Here is a 20,736-nt window from a genome sequence, read left to right as displayed (position 1 = left end):
TTATTTATTTATTATGTATACAATATTCTGTCTGTGTGTATGCCTTCAGGCCAGAAGAGGGTACCAGACTCCATTACAGATGGTTGTGAGCCACCATGTGGTTGCTGGGAATTGAACTCAGGACCTTTGGAAGAGCAGGCAATGCTCTTAACCTCTGAGCCATCTCTCCAGCCCAGGACTATTCTTTTCTATATTTTATAGTATATTTTAAATTTTTGCTCAAGTCGAGAATATTTTTTTCTAATTGTATCAAGGGAGAAAACAAATATTGCTTATCCACTGATTTGACGTACTGTTTTCCCATCTGTAAAGTCGCAAGTGGATAGGCCTGGTTATTGATTCTGCTTTTCCCATTGATCAGTTTGTTCGTCCCTTTACTAACAATAAAATATTTAATTACGCCAACATTCTGATTATGGCTGATATCACTCCCAGAGGGGCAAAACCTCTCCCAAAACTGCAAAGATTGCTTTTGAAAGGGGGGAGGGTACCTTTTTTTAAAGTATGAAGCATAGAAAAAGCAGTATATAGAACATACCTATGGTTTGAGATTTTTATAGAGGATGAGGTAAGTGAACTAGGAAAAAGATCAAGATCTCTGAAACCCCGTGGCTTAAAATGGCACAGGGTGACCGTCACGTAGTCGTGGAGGTCAGACACCTGAGACCACGCTGGACTCCAGTCTGCTGGACTGCAGCCAATATGAAGGCAGGCCCGTGTGCCTGTAAGGGTCCAAGAGTAGACCCCAGCTCCTTGCTCTCAGCTTCCCAGTTTGCTTTCCTGCCTCAGCTTGTGGTCCCACCTCCCATCTGTTTGCTCCCTTCTTGCAGTGTTTTGTCACCCACAGCGTCGCCCTGCATAGTCTATGCTGCTCTGCCTCAGCTGTCAAGTGCCAGGATGCAGAGCGTGTGCCGCCATCCCCCCCACTCCTCTCAGTCCTCCTCTTCCTCCTCCTTTTCATCTTCCCTCTTTGCCCCTTTTCCTTCCTTCCCTCCTGTGTGGTGTATGGTGTATGGTGTACGTGTGTGTGTGTGTGTGTGTGTGTGTGTGTGTGTGTGTATATGTGTACCTGTGCATGCCATGCATGTGGAGGTCAGAGGTCAACATCAAGTGTCTTCCTCAGCCACTTTCCACCTTAGTTTTTGACATGGAGCCTCTCACTGAACCGGGGGCTCACTAATTCAGCTGACCTGGCTGAATGAGCCACAGGGATCCGTCCATCTCCTCCCCTGCTTATGCAGTGATGCACTCACCTGGCTTTTTCTGTGGGTGCCAACACTTCATTGACTGAGCCACTTTCCACCCCTTCTCCCGCCCCCAGCTTCACATCGCCTTTCCTTAAACTGATCCTGTTTTTATAAGATCCTTATTATTCTTCTGAGCCTGTCTGGATAATCCAGGCCGATCTCCCGGTCCCACCAGGCCTTGCTGCCTTGTAGGTCACAGGGCCGGGACCTCACATCTGAGGACATCACCCGGATGATCGTGCTCTTCCTTGTGCACAGAAAGGAAAGCACTTGCTTTCGTGTTGTTTTTGCCAAGCTCCAGCTCCAGCGACGTTTGTCTGGCTTTCCTGTTGTCCTCAGGCAGTGTGCTGTGCTCTTCCTTCTCTGAGGTTTTGCTGGCGCTCGTGTTCCTTTCCCGCTTTCAATTTGGCATTTGCCCCTCATTGTCTTCTTGCTTCTTGTCTAGAATGTCCTGACTAATACCAAATAATAGCCCCGAGACCAGACATCCTTGTATTGTTGGTAATTTCACAAGAAACTGCCTAATTATTCTGCCACTGAGCGTGGTAAATGCTAATAAACATGATTAAGCTAAGGGGCTTCTGAGAAGTTGAGTCCTTGTAAACCAGGATTTTAAGTCAGGAATATATTTAAATGTAGTTGCCATTATGAATATAAAAGTAACCGCGTAGTCTCTTTTATCCTACTAATGGCTTTTCCAGTAATGAGTGTGGATTCTGGGAATCCATTTTTCTTGGGCATGCTGTTTTGTTTTGTGAACTGTGTGTGTTGGACCCTTAAAGGCACACAGGCCTGCCTACATATTGGCTGCAGTCCAACAGACTGGAGTCCAATGGTGTTGACTACATGACAGTCAACCTGTGAGCTGATATGTTCATACAATTTTACTCAAAAATAACAAACAACTGGGTATGCTGATTTGCACCTTTAATCTCGGCACTTAGAAGGCAGAGGCAGGTGGATCTCTTTGACTTCCAGCTTAGCCCGGTCTACATAGTGAGACCCTATCTAAAAAAGTTAAATTAAAATTTTATATGTATGAGTGTTTTGCACCTGTGTGTATGTATGTGTGCCATGTGTGTGCCTGGTGCTCATGGAGGTCAGAAGAGGGTATTGGATTCCCTGGGACAGGAATTACAGGTATTTGTGAGCTGCCCTGTGGAGGCCGGGAACTGAACCCAGGTCCTCTGCAGGAGCAGCAAATGCTCCTAACGGTTGAGCCATCTCTCCAGCCCCTATTGGCTGCTTTGTACTTCTCTGTGTATATTAGGAAGCGAGTTTGAGTGTTTGCTTTGCCATCCCCTGGACAGCTTAGACATCGTGAATAATCTGGTTACACTGAGTGAATTGGAAAACTTCTACTTTGTGTGTGATCTCGAACTGGTGGGATAGTATTGTTCATGCTGGCGCCTTTGCCTGGGCCTGTAGCTCAGTAGTAGGATGCTTGCTAGTGCACGTGAGGTCCTGGCTTGAACCCTAGTACCACAAAAACAACAAGCAATAGCATTAGTAATAGCACTAAGTAGTATTTGCAGTTTGAAGTATCCAGAGACCTAGGCCTGTCTCCTGGGTCTCTACTCCTGCTCGCTACCATCATCTTTCCCTTACCCGGCAGTGGGCTCTGTCCCTCAGACACGAGGAACTTCCTTCCCTGCTGTTCTGGCAGCGTCTGAAGTGAGGTTGTGACTTGTCGAGCATGTTTTCTCTTTGTAAACGTGCTTAGCCCACACAGGAGGGTCAGTCACATCTACCAACTCAGCTTCACTCATAGGAACCTGTCCGGTTGGAGGTTTCCCCAGGAGAGCCCTGCTTCCCATGGGACTTCCCTTCTGGGTGCTGGGGAGTTGTCTTAGTTACTGCAGGGTTCCTATGAATCTGCCTAGCGTTTCAGCTGCGTTCTGCCCAGTTTTGGGGGGCATCGTGGCAGTCGCCTGTGGTATCAGGGTTTGCGGTAATGAAGGCGGTCTGGTAGCTGTGCGTCTGGACCAAATCGTATGAGGCCGTGCGTTAGAGTTTAGATCGATGAGCACGAAAATCAGCAGATTCTGAGAATATGATGTGGACGTGCAAGTCAGGGGAAACCCACTTAATCACAGAGGCCGGCTGCTCGAGGCAGCAGTTTTCACTTCCTCAGAGAGAGATTCTCTTACTGAGATGCTCCCTTTAGTTCAGAATTCAAACTGATGCCCCATTTATCCCAGTGATTTCTAAAGCCCATGGCAACAAGTTCTAACTTAAATTTAGTAAACCAAGGTTAACAGTGACTAGTCTAAACCTAGTAAACCAAGGCTGACAGTGACTAGTCTAAACCTAGTAAACCAAAGCTGACAGTGACTAGTCTAAACCTAGTAAACCAAGGCTGACAGTGACTAGTCTAAACCTAGTAAACCAAGGCTGACAGTGACTAGTCTAAACCTAGTAAACCAAGGCTGACAGTGACTAGTCTAAACGTAGTAAACCAAGGCTGATAGTGACTAGTCTAAACCTAGTAAACCAAGGCTGACAGTGACTAGTCTAAACCTAGTAAACCAAGGCTGATAGTGACTAGTCTAAACCTAGTAAACCAAGGCTGATAGTGACTAGTTTAAACCTAGTAAACCAAGGCTGACAGTGACTAGTCTAAACCAAGGTTGACAGTGTCTAGCCTATATATTTTAAGATGGATGCTCTGGCTGGGTTTTTTTTTTTGTTTTTTTTTTTTTTAGTTCTTAGAGCCTCCCCAGGACCCCTTTACTTAAACACGGACACAATGTTCCTTGAAAGCTTCTGCCCTGACTTCTGACTCAAAACCCTGCTGAATCTGCCCTATGTAAATGCCTTTCGTGAGATAATATTTCAAGGAAGAGTTAGTGGTTTTGTGTTGTCTTTCCATGCAGTGTAAATCCGGGTCTTTCTTTCCTCCGCAGCCAAACAAACCATCACTAATATTTCAGTATACAATGAAACCTGCCTGAGATGGAGAAGCCTGAAGACGGCCAATGCACAAGAGCTGTATTTAGTAAGTTTTTAAAATTTGCCTTGCTTGCAGATATGCACTGTGTGGAAGGTTTAGAACCTATCTAGGGCTGGAGAGACGGCTCAACTGCTCTTTCAGAGAACCCAAGCTCAATTCCCAGCTCCCTCATGGCAGCTCCTAATCATCTATAACTCCATTTCCAGAAAATTCACGACCCCTTTCTGACCTCTGTGGGCACTAGGCATGCAAACATACACATGCATGTATGTAGGTAAAACACTCACACATATAAAATAAAATGAATACATTAAAAATTTTTTAATCTACAAGACTAAAAAAAATGTGTTTGTATCTGCCATTGGCAGAAGGTGTATCATAGGGACTGAATGAGAAAAAGTGAAGAGACACTCCCGCTTGACTCCTTGGGAGTGGTAAGAAAGCGCAGACATTTCTTGAGTGGTGTGTCTTGGTATAGAATTGATGCCCAAGCAGAGTGTCTGGTAGGAGTCTGGTTATCTGTGGTCACGCTGGTGTCTCTGCAGAGCGCAGGGTCTATGTGTGTTGCTCAGACAGTCAAAGGGAACCTGGGAAGCTAGATGATTCCTGAATGAAAGGTGGTCATGGGAAGAAAAGCTCTCCAGCTTCAGCTACTGGATGCCACCAAAAGGAATCAAGTTGTGCCTGGTTAGCTTCCTGATTTTCTCTCTAGTGAAATGTTCTTTGGCCGTGCTTCTGTGGCCTTGCCAACAGGCTTCCGCGCTGTGTGTGCAAGGATAGAAAGAGAAAGGAACAGGCAGCCTGTGGAGGGGCCTCTGAGCTTTGCCTGTTTATTTTTGAGACAGTTTTACTATGTGTCCTAGGCTGGCCTTTCTAGACCAGCGCGGTACAAGAAAAAGTGTGTGCTGCTCTTGCAGAAGCCTGGAGCTTGGTTCCCAGTACCCACACCCAAAGCTCACACCTGCCTGTGATTCCCACCCCAGGGGGTTCTGTGCCCTCTTTTGGCCTCTGTGGACACCTGCACAGAAGCACACACACCCACTCCCCACACACATAAATAAAATATCAATAAATCTAGCCTCTTGAGGACTGTGATTACAACTATCAACCAGAACGATCAGTTGTGTATACTTTTACTATAAAATATATGTTAGGTCCTCATGGTGTTATAATCACTATCTGTACAAATATGTATAGTGTTGAGAATTTACTCTTAGCTTATTGTTGCATTTACTTCTTGGAAAAGCTCTATGGGGCGGGGGAGAAGAGGGTGGGGAGAGAACTCCTGGAAAACGCGTAGGTCTCAAGGCATTCAGAACCTTCAAACCAGTGTTCCACCCTGGGACGGTTTTATCTTTCAGTTCCACATTTGGGGCCAGAGATGGTATCAGAAGGCATTTGTTCTGGAAATAATCTTTAACATCACCAGTAGCAGCCAGGCCCCTGAGATCTGCCTGGACCTGCATCCGGGTACCAACTACAATGTCAGCCTTCAGGCTCTGTCTTCAGCACTTCCTGTGGTCATCTACCTGACAACCCAGATAGCAGGTAACAATAACAGCATTTGGATTAATGAAGTTACCACAGAGCTGTCGGTAGCCCACATACTCCTGTGGCTTTCTGTCGTGATCAATGAAGCTTGAAGAAGGGAGGAAAGATGTGGGATTGGAGAGGGGTATGAAGAGGCAGACAGCTGTGCCTACACTCTTTCATTATCTGAAACAAAATGTCAATTAAATTTAGATAGTATAAACCTGTGAGTTAAGTCCCTTCTGGGTGTTTGAAACAGTCAAAACATTTCAGCCAGGCATGGTGCTTCATATCTATGTCATAGCATTTGGGAGGTGGAGACAAGAGGGTCAGGAGTTCACAGTAAGTTTGAGGTCGGCCTGGGCCAAACCCCTAAATAAACCAAGCAGCAGCAGCAGCAACAATAACAACCAACAAGTCTAAAACATTTTATACCTAAAAAGATTTCTTGTAACTGTTCTCTAGTAACACACTAAACTAGCGTTCCAGTGGTAGTGAAATGGCCTGGCAGTCCAATTGCTCTTTGTATAAGCACTGGGGGACCTGGCACTCACATAAAAAGTCAGTCATGTAACTCAGCGCTGGGGTCAGAGATACCAAGACTTACTGAATAGAGGAGCTCCAGGCTCAGTGCGAAACTTTGTCTCAAAAAATAAGGTGATGGTTCTGCTGTAACTGCCCCTAAGCCTGAGACTGGGATTTTTCCCTGGAGCCCACATGGTGGACGACAGAACCCATCCCTCTAGTTGTCTTTTGACTCACACACACGTGCGCACACACTCACATAGTGCACGTATCAATAGATTTCTGGCACAACTGCCTTAGAGGTAGCTTAGGCCAGGAACATACCAGGCAGTCTACACCCCCAGTAAATTGCCTTCTGCTAACTTATCCCTGGTGTCTTCAAGTCTTTGAGCCCTTACCTCCAGCCCAAATGTAGCTTCTTGCTTTTTGTCTCAGTGAGGAATTAAAAATGCCGAGTGAAGACGCATTTTTCCACACCTCCCATTCCTGCCTTGCTTCCTGTATAGCGCCTTCCCTTGTGTTCCTGTTCCTATCTACAGCTCAAGTGTGTGCTGGATCCTGTCCCTTCTTGCCAACTTCTGTCCAGTGCAGAATTATTGCTAATGCCACCAAGGACATTGCAACAACTTGTTTAACAATGAGCCCATGCCACCCCCAGCTACATTGCCTTCTTCAGCCTTCCCATCATACTTCCTGTATAGCCCAGGCTGGCTTCAACCACGTGATCCTCCTGCCTCAGCCTTCCAGGTGTTAGGGTTACAGGCATGTGAACCACGGCTTGTGTGGCAGTTTCTTCCTGCTTTCACTCATGGCTGTCACTCTCCACCGCAAACTGTGACCTTAGCTTTCATCCTACTTTTAAAAGGGGCTCTCAGCAGCTACGGTGCCTTCTAGAGAGTAAGAACGTGGCTGTGCCTGCTCACAGGTCTCCCGTGAGTTCTAAAGCTAGACTAGAATCCAATTTTTTTTTTTTTTTTTTTTTTTTTTTTAGCACAGAGATTGTACTCCAACCCTGGACTACCTCCTTTAACCTGACTCATCTCCTTCCTCACCAGGCACTAACTCACCTTCTTGCTTTTTCTTTAATGGGTTAGAATTGTCCCTGCTCCAGGCTTTTCCATCTGCTGTTAACTCTTTCCTGCATGGTCTCTCTGAGATTTCCCATGAGCACTCAGGTGTGATTGGTCCTACCCTGTCTCACTCTGCTCTCTTTTGCTACAGCTGACCACGGATTGGGTGGTTTACGAAGACTAGTTTCCTACAGCCCATTGTTTGGATGCTGGAAAGTGTGGGCTGGAGGACAGCATCTGGTCAGAGGTAGTGGGGACCTTCGTGCTGGGCCATGACCTGGCAGAGGTATCACATGGTGAAGTGGAGAAAGTATAACCAGACTACTGGGTTTTCCTCAGACCAGCTCTCCAGATAACCCATGAATCCACAAATGGATGAGCCCACCACAAGGACAAGACCCTCACGACTCCGTCACCTCCCCAAAGTCCCACTTTTCAAATACTGCTAATGTATGGTGTTGACTTCAGGCGTATGATATCGGGGGATCATATTTAAACCATAGCACCCTTGGAGAGGCTTCACCTGACCATCTTTATTTATTTATTATGTATACAATATTCTGTCTGTGTGTACGTCTGCAGGCCAGAAGAGGGCACCAGACCTCATTACAGATGGTTGTGAGCCACCATGTGGTTGCTGGGAATTGAACTCAGGACCTTTGGAAGAGCAGGCAATGCTCTTAACCTCTGAGCCATCTCTCCAGCCCCTGACCATCTTTTCAAAACCCCCCTCCTCACTCGCTACTGTATCACTTTCCTTTAAAGACTTTTAAACTCATGTTTATGGGTATTTTGTTTGCGTGTATATCTGCACCCCAGAAGAGGTCATCGGATCCCATGGGACTACAGTTATAGATGATTGTGAACTGCCATGTGGGTGCGGGGAATTGAACTCAGGACCTCTAGAAGAGCAGCCAGTGCTCCTAACCACTGAGCCATCTCTCCAGCCCCTACCCTATTACTTTCTCTCACTCACCCTCCTTGAATTTCTTCATAGAACTTGCTTTTTTGATCTTAAAAATTGTTTTATTAAATCTTTCTCCCCCTCTAAAGAGGGAGGTTTTGAAAGCAAAGGGGTTTTTCCCTCCCCTTTGTTCATTTCTATTTTGAATTCCTCAACAAATGCTAACGACACGTAGCACAATAAATCCATATTTGTCAAATAATAGCCGGAGGTAACTGATGCTGAGAAGTCAGATCTTATATCAAGAGAAATTCAGAGTATCTTGAGCCGGAGACAAATGATGCTCAATTGAGAGTTTATAGAGCAGAGTAACTCCCATCTCCTAGTCTCTGGTCCTTGTCAGACTTGGTGGGTTTTACCGCTTTAAGAATGTTTCAGTTATACCTCGTGGTTTTTGTTCTCTGTGTGTGCCGCAGGAGGGGGCTGGCCATGGATTATATGTATGTCAGAGGACAACTTGCAATAGGTATTTGTCTTTGTTTATGTCTTTTTACCTTGTTTTGAGACTACACGTCACACGAGTGTCCTGTGTCTGTGCTCATGGCCACCAGGGGACACTGTTGAGCTGTTCAAGTTCACTGGGGCAGCGCAGCCAGTTGAAATATACTGAGATCAGGGCTATTATATGAACTTGCTTTAGAATTGGCAGGATTTGGGGTTTTTTTTTCTTTAGTTTTTGTTTTTCTCTTAGCATGAAAATTCAAATTGGTGTTTATTAAAGCGTTGAGAGCGGGGAAAAAACCCCTTTCATCCCATAAAATTGAGAGAAAAAAGACTCCAATAATGCTGGTATGAAAAGACACTCCAGATGTGTGGGGCACTGTTTCAGCAAAGCCAGGAACGATCACTTGTTACCAGAAATGCTAGAGCAAGGATTTGAGTTTGGAAAACAGAGCGGATGCTTTCCCAGAAGAAAAGCGGATGGAATTTCTCTTCGGTGAGCCTCCCATCAAAAACTAAATCTTGCTGATGGGAACGGGATGAACACAGAGCTTTAAATACAGTGCTGACCTCAGAGGAGATGAAGAGGAATGTAGAGGGGGCAGAGGAGGAGAGGCAGAGAGAGGGTGCTGGCTGGGGGTGGGAAGAGGAGATAAGGGAAGTTTCTGGTTCCTGGTGTGTGAACTAAGGCTGCCCACTGAACAGAGTTCTTCAGAACAGGCTGGTTCATGCCCATCTTTAGGGCTGGGAAGAGAACAAACAAGCTTCTGTCTTTGATGTAGACCCCAGAGAGGCAGAAGGAAGCGCCCTTGCACGTCGTTTGGACTGTTTTCTTGTTGAGTCTAAAAGCTTATAAGCTAAATTTTCTTTTCATAGAGACAAGACAGGAAACAAGAGAAGGCTTAAAGTGGTGGTGGGGGTGGATGCTTCGGAGGGGGTGGGGGAGGGAGAGAACAAAAGCAAGTGTCCTTGTGAATGGGGTGACTAACTACAGTTGTTCCACGTGACTTGTTGGAAGTCAGTCCTTTCTCGTTTTGTTTCTCGTTTCTCATTTCTCGTGAAACCAAGGAAGCTGGAGGAGAAAAGGGAAAAGGGATGGAAGTTAGTTTCCGTGTTTGACTTCAGTGCCAACGCTGGCAACTTGCGTGGGAAGTTTCCCGTTTCTGCTTACCTTTGTAATGAGAAAGAGAAGGCACTTGGGCAGATGGGCAGGAAGGCAGCCAGGACTTCCCGCTCTCTCTGCCCTGCCTCTGGCACCCCTTTTCCATCACCGAGTGACACTGGGGGGCATCACGCAGGACTCATTCTCCTGAGTTGTTCTTCCACAGACTTCTGTTCCATTTGGGGTGACCACCAGCTATTAAAGGGTTCTGTACCTGGTGTCCCCATTGTCCCTAACTGGTTCCAGAGTACCTCAGTGATCTTGGAAAGTCCCCCTGGTGTCAGCAGGGTTAAAGTTACTTTAGAGGTCTGGGTAGGGATTGGCTTTCGCTAGTCTCTTTTCCTTTCAAAGCCCTTGGTAAATCAAAGCTCTTTGATTCCTAGAGACACAGTCTGGGGTTGGGCCAGAAGCTCTCAGGCTTCTGTAGCCCATGCACTTCTCCCAGTTCCCTGAAATACCCCAGTTCCTTTCCATTCCCAGATCTCCAAAGTAAATGACTCAGTAGACGTGAGCATCTCTCTCCTCTCCACTCACTTGGTTCCCATTAGTCTTTATCGAGACCAGATGACCCATCGTGGAAGGAAATGAACTATTTGGGTCACTTTCTTGCATAGACTTTATAAAACGTGTGTGAGACCAGGTGTCCCAGCCTTTAGTCCCAGCATATCTGGGACTTCAAGGCCAGTCTGGTGTGTACAAAGCAAGTTCCAGGACAGCTCGGGCTTCACGGAGAAACCCTGACTCAGAAAAACAAAACAAAAAAGTGCACGTGAAGGCTTTCTTAGATCAGAACACTAAACACCTGAGTTGCTTACTGTAGGTGTGATGGGTGTGGCAGGACCATGCTGACACCCAGCACTTGAATGTGTCATGGGTGTGGCAGGACCATGCTGACACCCAGCTCTTGAATGCAGGCAGTATTTATGAACTTATTTATGAACTGGTTACACACAAATACCTATGCAAATGCTGAGGGGGAAGGGCTGAACCTCACAGCTGTGCTGAGGGGTGGGGGAAGGCTTGTCTGACCGTGTGCTGGTGACTTATGGTGGATGGTCCCAGGCGTGTTTTTGTGAGCTTCCATTGAGTGCTTCGTGGTTGCCTGGAGCCAGCCTGAAGTTTAGCAAAGAGGTGTCTTCATTTTTCTTCCTACCCTTTTATTGTAGAAATCTCGGAAAGGCAGCGTTATGCCAAGTTCTCAGGTTGTAGAATTATGTTTTAATTTAATCCTTTGTACTCACATCATAAAATTGGGGCCTTTGCTTAACTTTTATATTTATGGTTGTGAGCCTAGCCTTTAATGGCTGAGCCATCTCTCCAGCCCTGCTTAACTTTTAGTACAGGTAAAATTTCCCCTTTTTTAAAAAAATCATTGTCATAAGTTTTAGGTGAAAAAAATTTAAACATTTGTATTTATAGCATCTCCTTTTATTGATTTGGTGATCTGCTTATTTTAACAGTATTAATCTTTAGATATATATTATATACTTCCCATACCAAGATAATTTATTTTTTAATTTTCTTTTCATTATTTTTGACATTTAGACATTTTAACACATGTCCGGTATATGTATGGGTGAGCATGCATATAGGTGTATGAATGTGTGTGTGCACGTGTGTACATGTCTGTGAATATGGAAGCAAAAAGTTGGTGTGTAACTTTCTCTATTGTATTCCACCTTTTTATTTACTTATGTATCTATCTTTAGGCAGAACTTTGAGCTCAGTATTTTGACAAGACTGGTTAGCCAGGGAGTTCTTGCCTCTCCTATCTTCCCTAACCCCTAGCTCTGAGGCTACACTGACATACCTGGATTACACATGGCTGTCAGGGACCCAAACTCAGATCCTTGGGCACTGGGGAAAGTATTGTATCTATCATGTGTCTCTCCAGCCAAACAGAAACTTGAAAATTTCATGTAACAAATTCTACCGATGTCTTAGAGTTTTGTTTTCTGAAGATGGATGCCAAGAAAAGATGTCCCCCATCTCCGAAATTTAGGGTCATTTTGTTCTCTAATGTATTCTTACCTTTGCAATAATCAAGGCTCATTTGGACCGTGTTGTGATTTAAGACGTGAAGCTCAGTCTACACGGGGATTTTCTTTTCCTCCATTCTTAAGCCCCTCCCACTCGTCTTTTGAAATCATGTCTGTGTTACATTCTCAGCTTGTTGGGTTGTGGTTTCCCGGGTTGCATGCTCTTCCCTGTTCTATATCTGTAATTTTGTCGTTACTTTTCTCTGGTCTCTTCAAGGTTTTCTTACACTGTCACCCCTGATGTCCTTTAGTGGTTTGCTTCTAGCAGAGGATTGAAGTTACTGGAGCTTCTGAACAGTCTGGAAGCCTGCATCTGGCCTTGCTTCCGCACCACGTGCTCAGGACAAAGGGCTGCATTTCCTACCCTAGATAGGGCTGTTTTGTTTGGTTTTGCTTTGAGTTTGAGGTAGTTTGGATCACTAAGGACAATGGAAAGGAGAACAGATTTACCCAGGACAGCAACTTGGGAGCTGAGGAACCAACACTGGGTAACAGAGCCGAAAGTCATGTCAAAGTGTCGTGAGAATCAGCATGCTGAGGTTCAAGCCTCTGCATTTCGTAGGAATTGTAGGGTGTGGAACAGATTGAGCGAGGGATACCCAAAGCCTTCTAGAAACCACATGCTGATTGTCTGCCAGATGACAGTGGCATCTTCGAAACTGCAAGCCGCATTCCACACTGGGAGCCAAGAACACACAGCCTTCCTGCTGTTCCCCTAGACCTGCCTTCTCCAAGCCCAGTGAGCTTGCTTCTATTCCTCTCTAGGGTGGAAGGAAGCTGGACAAATTGAAAGGGTAGTTGAGACAAGCTGAACTAAGATTAGTTATCTTGGAGGAGAACAGAGGAGCAGCTGAGAAGAGCATGAGAGAGATTGAGCAACACCCGTGATCAGTTTCTCCAGTTGGGCTGAATCACAGGAACTGTGGGATACGGGACTGTTGTTTTACTGTTCCTACTGACCACCACCAGCATGACGATGGCTCTCAGGCCTGAGGCCTAGTCTCAGCTGAAGGGGCTTGGTGCCCTGGCCTGGCCCGCTGCCTTTTCCTTCATCGCTTCTGCAACCATCTTTCTCAAATGCAGCTCGAAATCTCTCTCCGGAGTCCTCTTGGCAGGCCCTCAACAAAGGCATTTTGTGAAGCCTGACCTGTAAGCAGGGCCTGTTCCCAGTGAGTCCCCTTCCTAGGGCTCTTGGCAGTGAGAGACTTGACCTGTGCCCCTGCATCTGGTGACTTCAGAAGCTCTTCTAGATTTAAGGTGGATTTCTAACTTCCTTCCTGACAGCTCCACACGTCCGTCGGCCTCAGCACTAGAGATTGCACATGAGCTACTTCCAAACTTTCTCCAAGCTCTGCTGAGACCTCAGGGTGACTCACAGGCTCCTCCATCCTCTGTCTTCCATGTTGTCCTACCTCTCTGGTATCTCTTACACTGGCCCTCCTGAGACCGAAAGCGTTCCTGATCTAGACCACTGACTTTGCGCTTTTCCAGTTCAAGTTCACCCTGTCTTCCATTCTTCCACTGTATTTCTAATTCAGGTCTTCTCTAGCTCTTTCGGTGGCCTCTTACTTCCTGAACCTCGGATCTGACCTAGGCTTCCCCGTTCCCCCCTGTTATCTGTCCCCACTGCCAGAGCTCAGCTGGTGAGCCAAGGGTTGAGGATGTGCCTACATTCACAGCCCTTCTCCCACAAATGCGTGAGAGCTACTTCTGGCCTGCTGCCAGACTTCCCTCCAATGCACACGCAGCTGTGTGTTCTGCCCTTCAGCAGAATATGAGGGTGGCTGGAAGCATTCTAAAATTAGTCAAGGCTCTTTGGGTTGTAAATGACAGGAACCAACTCAAAACAGCTTAAGCCCGTGGAACGTGTTGGATTGCGGATGGAAGGCCGGGAAGGGCTCTCACTTGAGGCACAGAAAGATCCGTCATGAAAGGGCTGTCAGTGCCCTGTTGCTCTCGCTCCGCTGCTCTGCCTTCTTTTTGCCTGAGGTGTTTTGCTCAGACCTGGAAAGATGGGCATTCCTGGCATATGTGGTGCTTCTTCCCAGCATTCTGTTCTGTCTACTCCACCTACCTAATTTTCTGACCTATCAGACCAAGCAGTTTTCTTTATTGATTAACCAATGAAACAACAGATTGACAAATGACCTTCCCACATCAGTGGGGATCCATAATCCCCAGGGCCTAGGCCAGATAGGGTTTGGAGAACGGTGGGTGACAGCCCCAGAGGAACTGTGTGGGAGGGGGAGGAGCTGCTGCTGAGAAAATGGCTTCTTAAATTTATCTATTGTTTTTAAATATGACAGAAGGAAGACATTCAACACATTTAAACTGCTGTAATAGTTCAATAGAATTTGTGTTTCAGATTTGGGGAGGGATGAATATGGAGATGGTCAGCACCTTTTCCTCAAAGACCCCGACTTGACCACGGCAGATTAACGAAGCATCTTGTAGATGTCGTTAGTCAATGGCACCAGTGACACAGATCTTTCTTTCTGCACCAAATCCCATAGATTGGCTGACAATCATCTTTCAATGAGAAGCACTAGCATCATCCAGGGTGACATTCTTCAAGCTGCTAACTGGTCAGATCAGGGAGCTTAAGGTGCTCTAAGGGACACCAATCGTGACAGGCACTGCACCCTTCAGTGTGCTGATGAAGGATCAAAGTGGGCTTAGTTGTTCTTAGTCCCACTATATAGAGGGGCAGCTAGAGGCAAGAGGCACAGAAGCAAGAGCCTTTGATCTTATCCACTGTGTCAATATTATTTCTGTTCCTTCACTTTGCTTCGTCTCTCCGGGGTGAGCCACACTGGGGAGACCTCTGGTACGACAGAATAGTTGTGAAAATGGAGTCTTTGCCTGGAGTCAGCACGTTGTAAAGTCTTTCTTCATTCAGTGTTTTAAAAATGGATGTTATTAATTCACTGAGTGGAAGAATTGGTGGAGCCAGGCATTTAAGAGATCTGTGAAGAGGGGTAATTGAGAAAGGTGAATGGCAGACACTGTGTTCCCATTCTGCCTCTGCTAGAGGGTGTGGATTCTTGGGCAGAGAACTCACACTCTCAGTTTTCCCATCTCTAGACTGTCGAAAGTGTAGATGTCAAGAGTATTCGTCACACTGGTCCCACCTCTGAGTTTAGGAAAACTTAAACTGCACGTGACAGTGAGATAGAGGCTGGGCGGTGGTGGCGCATGCCTTTAATCCCAGCTCTCAGGAGGCAGAGGCAGGTGGATCTCCAAATTCAAGGCTAGCCTGGTCTACAGAATGAGTTTCAAGACAAATAGGGTCACACAGAGAACTTCTGTCTCAAAAAAAACAAACAACAACAAAAGTGTTTTGTTGCTGGTGAAACAAACTTGAACTGACACAAAAAGAAAGCTTCCAGAAACTCTGCCATCTTAAACTTGGCACTCCAGTTGCAGAGAGGTTGAGGATGTGTGGCGGTTGTAGGCCTGGCTTCGTACCGGCCTGATTCGGTTTGTCTAGTGCGTGGAGGGAGGAAGTGGAGTGGAAACACCTGACTTGTGTCCGTGTGACACCCTGAAAAGAAAAAGCAGAAGGGAAACAAAAAAAAAAAAAACCAAACAGGTGGGGTCAGAGGGGGACAACAGCCAAACATAGTTTGCCCCATGACTCATGTGGCTAGAAAGGCAAGTGAGCCTTTCTCAGAATTCTTTGGAGAAGATAGATGTTCCCATTGCAGAGATCAAGGTCGAAACAGCGGGAGAGGGAGAAAATGTTGGTGTCCAAACATGTTGCCCATCTCGGTAGCTTTACTAGGAAGCCTCCATCGAAGTGAAGCATAGACAGGATGCATCTAGTGTGACCAGTGCCCAATTTGCTCGTCTTATGCTGCCCACGGGCGGACTGGCAACGCCTGCACTGACATCCTGGATGTAACTGCCAGCGATGTGGTAGAACCCTGGGGTCATCCAGTCAGTGTATTTTTCTCAGTCAGTGAAAAACCTCCAGGGAATCTGGTTGTCAAGAGCTGGAAGCAGGGAGGGGTGGCACACAGAGCGCCATGATTGTAAAGGATGCAGAAATCTGGCCCACTGGTCCTTCGTACTATGCTGGTCCTCTTTCTGTTGCTGTGAGAAAATGCGCAGAGCTGAAAAAGGGACGGGTTTCTTTAGCTCACACTTTAGGGTACCTCATGTGAGGGCTCCACTCTCGATGACTTCATAGTGGCTTACGTGGGGAAGTGTCCTTGTGCCTTAGTGGTCAGCACATGCAGAGTGGACCCTGTCTTGTTCCTTTCACGACAACCTACTTTCTTGGGAACCAACTCACTCCTTGAAACCAGCACCAGTCACTCCCAGGAATATCACCCTCAGTGATCAGCTAGGCCTTCTACCAGCTCTGCATCTGAAAGGTTCCACTTCTTACATCATCACTCTGGACACAAAGCTTCCAATGCCTGAAGTTTTGGGAAACACCTTTAAGCCATCTCCAAACCGTAGCACCTACTAACAAACATCAAAACCAGGACCCCATCCCCATCTCCTGTGGGTGTTAGAACATGCTCATCACTTTATATGTGTGTGTGTGTGTGTGTGTGTGTGTGTGTATATATATATATATATATATATATGACAGTATTAGTCATTTTTAAATATATGCTTTCTTAGCTTTAGGCTATTCACCATGTTGCACGACCTACTGTTTCCAAACTTTTTATCACTCCACACAAAACCTTCCAGTGAGTTCAGCCCCTTGCTACAACCATCATTCTTGGCCACTATGAACTTGACTAATCTAGATGCTTGTCGAAGGTGGGCTCATACAAGCACTGTCCTTTCGGTGTGTGGATATTTCACTTTCTGGGTTAAAGCCTTCCATGGCATCCTGGAGGACCGCTTTTGACTTGATCCGCCTTCTTGTTCCCCCGTCTTTTCTCCTTCTTAATGTTTTCAGAGCCCCCACTTCCGGAAGTAGAATTTTTCAGTGTCCAAGGAGGGCCTCTACCACACTGCCGGCTGAGGAAAGCCAAGGATGTAAATGGACCGATCAGGTGAGTACCTGTGTTTTCCCCACCGTTGCCTAGTGGTCCCACTATGTGAGTGAGAAGATTTCCCTGTGGGTGGCTGAACTTGGGTAGTTGCATTGCCCAATGCAGCAGGGTCTCTTGCTTTGTTTCCTTGAGCACCCACTGGGCTTTTCAAGACTGAGATTTATAAGGGACCAGAGACCAGCATCTGGGCAGCACAGCTCCTGAAATGAAGTGTTTCTGTGGTCACAGACCTCAGCTGACAGCATCAGAAAGTGCCCCTTGCATTCACTTCCCACTTTCCTGACGGTGGGGACACAAGGATTGTCTCACTTCCCAGAGACAGGATGTCCTCCTTCCACGTCAGGCTGATCTGAGCGGTGGGGTGTGTAGTAGTTTTTGAAAAGGTCACTTAGAGAATTCTTTTTATCTGTTCACATATTGAGTTACAGGCAAGACACTGTGTAGTTGGTGCCCTGCTGGGATTCCAGATGGCAGTTAGGATGGAATTAATTCACCTCTGTTGGAGGTCGTAGAAGGATTAGGGAAGTTGAATTCACCCCTCTTCTCAGAGAGGAAGTTTAAGATTGGCCTGCGGATGGGAGCAGCAGAACCAGGTCAAGAGTTATGACCTACATGGCCTTTTATCATTCCTGACCTTTCTGTGTAGTGGCCTTAGTGCAATCAAGGTAAAAATAAATGTGAGGTATTCTAAAAGGCAAGTCTGGAGAGAGGGTTGCCCTGCTTTCAGGCTAGGTTAAGTTCAAGTCTTTTCAGGGGCAGCACATTGCCCAGAAGGCTCTGTTTCTGGATTCCTGGTAAGTTACTGGAAAGTATCGTGGTGCTGTTGCTGTGAAGGGAGCAGAAGTCGTGGCACCGTTGCCTGAACGAATTTACAAGAGCAGATGTGACACTTAAGCCAAATAATTGCGTAAGGCGAAAAGAAAAGCCAAATGACAGCCTACCCTTGCGGCAGGGTATCAGCCGATGCTTTCAAAACAGGAAGTGGAGACCGGTGAGTCATCCAGGGAGGGCCGTGGGGAGAAGTCTTTGCACACTGGTCAGGTGGTCAGGTTCCAAACCACTGCAACTGCTTCTCTGGCATCACCGGGGCTGTTTATCAGAAGGTGAGCATGCCATTCCCCAGCCTGGCTGCCTGGCTAGAGCCGCTGAGAGCAGCTTTGCCAGGCCAGAGTCTGCTCCGAGTCTTTTGTGTGAACCCTGGCATGGAGCAGGCAGTGTGTAGGCAGGCGATCAGGCCTGTCCCTGGGCTCTCATGAGGCGAGTGTCTCTTATCTTTACTAGCCAACAGGAATGCACGGGCATGCTTCAGCTGCAGCAAACATTCTCCACTCTAGTCCTGGGGACTTTGATCCAGTAGGCTTGGGATGGGACTTGAGCGTTTCTGTAACTGCCAAGCTGAACAGGAAGCCGCTTCCTGCCCTGTGAGCGGCGCCTGTCATGGGCAAGGTACAGCATCAGCTAGGTGCAGGGGAGCCTTGGACTTTACCATTATCCCTTACCTGGTAGGATGAGACAGATAGAGAATGTGTTTCTGGACAGTGTGGGGCTCTTGCCCATGGCCACCAAGCCTCCAAGTCCCCAGAAACGCTGTCACAGGTGTTCCCCACGGGCGATGTTTCTTGTCGCCGCTGGTGACTATTTGTGCGCCCGCAGGTTTTACTCAGTCTCTTTTGCTCAGAGGCCTTTTCTGAAAGTGAGCCAGACTCTGTGGAAACTGGGGTCCTAGGGACACCTGACTTGGCTGGATACACAGCAGGTGGCTGAAGCCTTTCCAAACACAACAGTTACTGGGGGGTTGGGGGGGGGCTCCCGCTCCTTTAACCTAGTGACTCATGTGCTTTTCGGGAGCAGGAAATGGGGCATTAGGAATGCGGAGCAGGAAGCACAGAATTGGCGGTGAAATGGAATTATGGGGCCTAATGAGTTTTGGAAATCACCCTAATCATATTTGATGCCGATCCAGGCATTTTTTTTCTTTATTGAAAATTCAACCGAACCAGCAGTTATGGGGAGTTGATCATAGCAGAAGAAATATGAAAGGACCTGCAGATGCAAGAGGCAGTCGGTCCTGCATCCCCCACTGCCAAGTTCAGTTAGAGGTGGATGCTCAGACGTTTGTGACGCCAGTGGGGGGAAATAAAGGCCGCGTAGGTAGGAACGGGAAGGGAGGCGTGATTCAATCAGGTGCCTTCCATTCCGACACTTCTCATTGGCTAGTTTTTCCCTTTGGTGGATAAATCCGACACCTGATTGTTAGTGTGTTTCCAGGCCCTCATTTTGGGGATGTTTTCACCAGATCCGTGTGTCTTTTTACTTTCCCAGGGTCCTGTCAGCTCAGATTAACTCAGGGTGACTTCTCACCCCTGACCGCTCATTGGGTTGGCGTGAGCCTTGGCGTCAGACTCTGAGCTGCGGGGAATGTAAATCACATGAGTTCTGTTTTAAGTCTCCGCATGACTGTCTGGAGCCGGTTTTCAGACGCAGCACATGCACTGTTGTAGGTGCTTGGCCTTCATGTGACTGCTAAACCCCTCCCGCTGCCAGGCTTCGCTTGCCCACGTGAAGCACCGCCATATGACACACACAAGGCCGCGGGTACACGCATCAGTTTCTCCCAGCTGGGAAAACTGGGACTTAGCTTCTCAACTGGCTGTAGGTAAATTTGGAGGTCAGTGCCTGTTGGAACTGCCAGACACTAAATCCCGTGTAAGCCGTCCGTTTCTCTTGTCCACTCTTGTGTTTCTAGTGTCTCAAAAGTGCTGATTGTGTAGTATGAGTTCAAGAAACCCAAGCACACAGTCCTCCAAACGGGAGCACACGGTGGGCTTATAAAACACACTTCTGGTTAAGGGCCTGAGGATGAATAAAGTCTTCCTTCTTAACCAGGCCCTGGGCAATGTCTCTGTTTTCCCCGCCCCTCTCTTAGCTCCTACCAGTTGCTGGTCCTTCCTTTGTCCTTGGAAAGCTCATTTTCTTGTGGATCTGAAGGCATGACTTCATTTTTTGGCAACACCTCTCTTGCTGATGGCTATGTGGCTGCGGAAATATTGGCCAGTGATGTTCCAGATGATGCACTGGAGATACCTGTCGGAGACAGGCTGTACTATGGGGAATATTACAACGCCCCTTTGAAACCAGGACACGATTACTGCATCCTAGTACGGATCACAAGTGAATGGAATAAGGTACAGTTTTAAAATGATGTGACCTCTATATTTTCTCTTTCCCCTGAGATTTAAATGGTTTGAATAACACACACACACACACACACACACACACACACTGTATCTGCGATGGGCGCCACATGGAATAGCCACAGAAAGACGCTGTGCCTCTCCCCTCATGAGTGATGTCTCTCTAAAGGGTGGGCAGGTGAGACACGCTAGGTGACAGCCCACACATCTGGGGTCTTACTGCATCTGCATTGGGATTGATCTTCTTTGAGTGCTGAGTGCTTCTTCATGAGTACCGGATTCGACAACACCGCTGGAGTCCGAGCTGAAAAGGAGTATTTAGATCAGCTGCTTCCTTTATGCCCTCCCGGGTGGCTGCCTCCCCTCATTTTCCAGGGAAGCAGGAGGGAGTGGCAGACCCAAAAAGAAGGCAGCACTGTCTTATTTTTCACAGGCCCCATTCTCCCCACCCCGCCCCCGTCAGAAAGCCTCGTCCCTTCCAGCTGTGTGTCGTTCACTAATTAGCAAATGTAATGAGCTAGGAGAATTCTAAACTTGGTGCAAAATCCTGTGGGTGGGAAACTAGGAAAATTACGTGAATACTAAGAAAACAT

The 20,736-nt window shown here is 47.0% G+C and overlaps 1 protein-coding gene across 6 annotated transcripts in view; it reads left to right on the top strand.

The window, feature by feature from the left end:
* The window catches only part of Susd1 (sushi domain containing 1), a 119,364-nt gene that overhangs the window by 84,803 nt on the left and 13,825 nt on the right, over positions 1 to 20,736 (top strand). For all 6 annotated transcript variants that reach the window (XM_041657838.1, XM_041657839.1, XM_041657837.1 and 3 more), the window contains exons 11-14: positions 4,154 to 4,245; positions 5,562 to 5,748; positions 16,853 to 16,949; positions 19,876 to 20,134. In XM_041657838.1, the coding sequence (XP_041513772.1) occupies positions 4,154 to 4,245; positions 5,562 to 5,748; positions 16,853 to 16,949; positions 19,876 to 20,134 (635 nt within the window). The remainder of the gene's footprint in view (positions 1 to 4,153; positions 4,246 to 5,561; positions 5,749 to 16,852; positions 16,950 to 19,875; positions 20,135 to 20,736) is intronic.

The sequence above is a fragment of the Microtus oregoni genome, unplaced genomic scaffold (assembly GCF_018167655.1).
Source record: "Microtus oregoni isolate MIOR12 unplaced genomic scaffold, Mior012 000008F_ref0000371, whole genome shotgun sequence".
NCBI lineage: Eukaryota > Metazoa > Chordata > Mammalia > Rodentia > Cricetidae > Microtus > Microtus oregoni.
Note: the sequence above shows the minus strand (reverse complement) of the source record. Positions and strands in the feature narration are given on the sequence as shown.